Source organism: Cibotium barometz, chromosome 10 (genome assembly GCF_041138505.1).
Source record: "Cibotium barometz isolate CiBa-2024 chromosome 10, ASM4113850v1, whole genome shotgun sequence".
Lineage (NCBI taxonomy): Eukaryota > Viridiplantae > Streptophyta > Polypodiopsida > Cyatheales > Cibotiaceae > Cibotium > Cibotium barometz.
In genome coordinates this window covers 17,380,135-17,383,684 of record NC_141055.1, presented here as the reverse complement: position 1 = coordinate 17,383,684, position 3,550 = coordinate 17,380,135, and the positions used below count along the sequence as shown (strand labels likewise).

Genomic DNA, 3,550 nt, shown 5'->3' with positions numbered 1-3,550 from the left:
CTTAGTCTTCAACTATCCCTCTGTGTGTGTGTGCGCGCGCGCGCGCACGTGCGCTGAGAGAGATGGAGAGAGGCGTAACCCTCAACTTCAACTTTCAAAACCTTCTAAAGATCCTCCAGCAAAGGCATGTTAAAGGCATGTTACACGGGAATGCTTTAAAGGGTGAAGCCACATCTCATGTCATGATGCTTTTGGCATTGCAAGTTCATAGGACTAATCAACAATACCTATATAAATGCATGGTTAAAAACTATCCTACATCTTACCTCACTCAAACATGCTATTGATATGTATAACAGGAAGCATAAAAAGCAATCACTTTTCTTCTGTAACCATGTGTTTCAAGTACACCTTCAAACACCCACCCCAGCATCTTTAATCTGAGCCTGCTACACACCCTCTATTCTCCCACCTTTAGCTTGCTCAGCTCCACTGAAACCAGAGAGTCGACTGCAGACTTTTCGTGTACAAACCTGTAGTTACCGCTGCAAGCAAAACCTTTGTATAGTTGAACAGGAGGGCCTTGAACAATTGCAGTAAAATAGGGCCGGCCTCCTATGAAAGGAACTATAAGAAAACCGTACGAAAACCTATTGTCTGTAATGCATTGCATTGAAACCATCTTTGCATCTAAACAGCAAGGTAGGTTAGAGCCAACTGCTGTCTCCTGCTTTAAACATGGTTTAAGACATTGGGAAAGGAGCTTTGTGCCTTCGAAACTGGAATCCTCCTAATACTCGATGACGTTTCCTTGATTTGAACAAGCTGGTACATAACCTGACTGATGCCCTGCATTTAAGGAAAAAAACAAATAAAAACATGGTATAAGGCACAGTCTAAAAAGGCATGCCAGATGTGATCAAAACGATAATAAATAGGATAAACATGAGACAACCTTCAATTACCTTTCCCTTGGAGAAGAACCGGCACCTCAGTTTTTGGTACTGCATTCGCAAGCGCTGCCATCCACTCCCAACAAGCACCAATCCTATGACCGTTGCAGCTAACGCTATCGAACAGAAGGTGCTAGCTCTCCCTGCTTCAGATAACCAAGCTCCAAAGCGCTGTCTCCAAGGAGCTTCTTCCTTGCCACCTCCACTGGATGCATCGTTCACAACCCCGCCGGCTTCCATATGCGACTCCTCTATGGCTTCCATTGGCACATCATGCAAGACGGCAGCAGCAAAGTCTCCTCCAAAAGGCTCTCTCTCAAAGCCTGTGCTTAAGCCGCCATCTTTCTCCCTTGAAAGATGCTCAGTTCCTTCTCTGGAATCACCTGAACAGCTTTTTGAAGAGCTGTCGTCATCTTCACTTGTCACCAGGACACAGCTCTGTAATGGCGTAGATGGTTCAATCCAGTCGAGCTCTGGGGTGGCAGCAGTTGGAGAGCCATTGTTCTCATCACTTGCTGCACCCGGTATAGCTCCAGGGTGTTGCTGGATGGGGTTTTGGGCGGAGTCATCCTTGGATGGAACAGCAAAGTAGTCCATATTGATGAACTCATTGGTGTCAAAGGGGGGCTCGTTAGTACCCTGCTCATGCTCCTGCTTCTTAGGAGATAATGATGATGACGGAGCCTCTGCCGACACATCATCAGGCCCATGTGGAATGGAAGAAACAAGCTCCCAGTTGTCCCGAGGTAAACGAAATCCATTGCTAACCTCGGGATCGTCTGCCATCTCTTGTACACAGCCCAGATACTAGATAGGCTACTCACCAGTCTCAACAGCCCAATATCAAATAATCAACAAGAACCCAACTCTGAAAGCAGATATTGACCAAAAATTACTAAACAAAATCTAGCCAAACCTGAAAAAACTGCGCCTAATCAACTGGTGAAGCAGGATGCAGTTCCTAAAGAAACAACCCACTATGAAAAATCTGCCCAAAACCTGGAAAAACCACCGCAAATTGGCCACCACCACATATAACATTTCTAAATCTGGTAAACAAATGCTTGGAATCAGCAAACATGAAGCAGGAGCCAGTTCCAATAAACTATCTACATCTTGTTACCCACAGCAAGCAAACCCAACATCCAAATCCACAAGGGAAAAAAATGAACCTAAAACACCATGCAGATTTTGTCCATGCTAGGTAACCAGCAACATGCGGTTGTTTAAAACACGGAATCTTAACCAACAGTACCTTTAAACCCATCTTAAAACGAGATTAACAAAGCAATTAAGAGAAAGATTCTGACCTGAGGGTTGCTTCTCAAGCATCTCTAGGCTATGGAGGAAGCAAAACCTTGCACAAATGAGAGCTTGATTTTTTATTAAGGTTCGATAAGAGCTTATTTATTATCGTAGTTATGGTTAGCGTAGGGAGAACTCCAGTCCGGAGTCGACATGGTGGGCGTTGAAGGACAGAGATTGAAAAGAGGAATGCAAAAGAAATATCCCATAATCGAGTTTAAGTAGAGTAATTTCATACTCACACAGAATGTCCGTCCCACAACGGCCGATTCTTCCCCCGTGTTCACAACAAGGCGCCGGACATCTTGTATATATGATAAGCTTGGGCTTCAAATTCACAATGTCTAGAGGTTCCGGCCTGTAGAGGTGTTGTCCATCTCATGAAAAATCTATTCACACATGTTGTCCATGCATCTCAGGGCCAACCAGTGTTGCTTAACATCGTAACCAGTTTGGGCTAATCCCACTTGCTAAAACAAATTTGTATCAGCTTCAAAGCATTGTTCATTTTTTAGCAGTGTTGGCTTACAAAAGAAAAGAAAATCCTGTAGTAACATCAATTAGGATCCATGGCCCGAGCAAGGGGAGTCTATAGATTTAGGAGTATGAAACTTCTAAATGATGGCCTTGCCCTTCGCAAAGGATTGCCCAAGAGACCGGCATTTTCCAATAGCAACACTCCATGTTAGCAAAGCTTTAGCGAGTTCCATATCTACACACTGGCAATGCGTTAACAACACCAGAACACTTTTGGAACAATCAAGGTGATGATAGTGGAATAAATTGTACCTGTTTAGCCTTGCTACCACTAATAGTAGCTCCCCTTCTTTCTCTGTAGAGATACTTCAAGGAGAGAGGTCTCAACACGTGGGTGGCATCCATGTCATGAGAAAAAACTTCTAGGAGCAAACTTGTTTTTAAGATCACGATCTAGCCAAATATAATTATGTATTTCAAAAATCTTTGGAGGGATATCTTGCTGGACCTCCTCAATCTAGTCTCGAACACAGTGGTGGTTGCCATCCCACATGTAGATCTTGTTGCTAAGGAATTCCCATTCTGTGTTGCATATTGCTTGCTCAAATTGCTCGTTCTTTTCCATCCATATGGCATCCCCCACAAGAGCGTGTCTGTGTCATTAAGATCTCATGATGCCAAGGAAGGCATGCTCAAGGAGTAAATGAAGTGACTATTGTCTCATACATAACTGTGGTTAAAGAACTCAATGCAAAGCTTCTTATATCATTCATTGACCCTTCAAATAAAATGATTAGAGGCAAGGCGACATAATGGAATCAAAGTCAATGGAGTTGTATTTTTCACCTGCATGTATAACTCAATATGATTATTCA

The 3,550-nt window shown here is 43.4% G+C and overlaps 1 protein-coding gene across 6 annotated transcripts; it reads right to left on the bottom strand.

Moving 5' to 3' along the window:
- Positions 1 to 289: 289 nt before the first annotated feature.
- On the bottom strand, positions 290 to 2,393 carry LOC147634610 (uncharacterized). Of its 6 annotated transcripts, none has more exons than XM_086803744.1 (4): positions 2,204 to 2,393; positions 1,810 to 1,942; positions 906 to 1,709; positions 290 to 789 (listed from the first exon to the last, which is right to left on the bottom strand). In XM_086803744.1, the coding sequence occupies exons 3-4, from the start codon at positions 1,677 to 1,679 to the stop codon at positions 673 to 675; spliced, it is 891 nt and encodes a 296-aa protein (XP_086659870.1). In that variant the 5' UTR covers positions 1,680 to 1,709; positions 1,810 to 1,942; positions 2,204 to 2,393; the 3' UTR covers positions 290 to 672. The 6 variants fall into 6 exon arrangements, with proteins under 6 accessions (XP_086659870.1, XP_086659869.1, XP_086659868.1 ...); XM_086803743.1 differs by having other exon boundaries at positions 906 to 1,761; positions 1,893 to 1,942; XM_086803742.1 differs by having other exon boundaries at positions 1,810 to 1,892.
- Between the last annotated feature and the right edge of the window lie 1,157 nt (positions 2,394 to 3,550).

Excerpts from the sequence above, each read along its gene's own strand:
- LOC147634610 (XM_086803739.1), bottom strand. The coding sequence starts at position 1,679 with ATGGCAGACGATCCCGAGGTTAGCAATGGATTTCGTTTACCTCGGGAC. Across the intron at positions 790-905 it reads GGTTCTTCTCCAAGGGAAAG|GGCATCAGTCAGGTTATGTA; the intron begins GTAATTGAAGGT and ends CCTTAAATGCAG.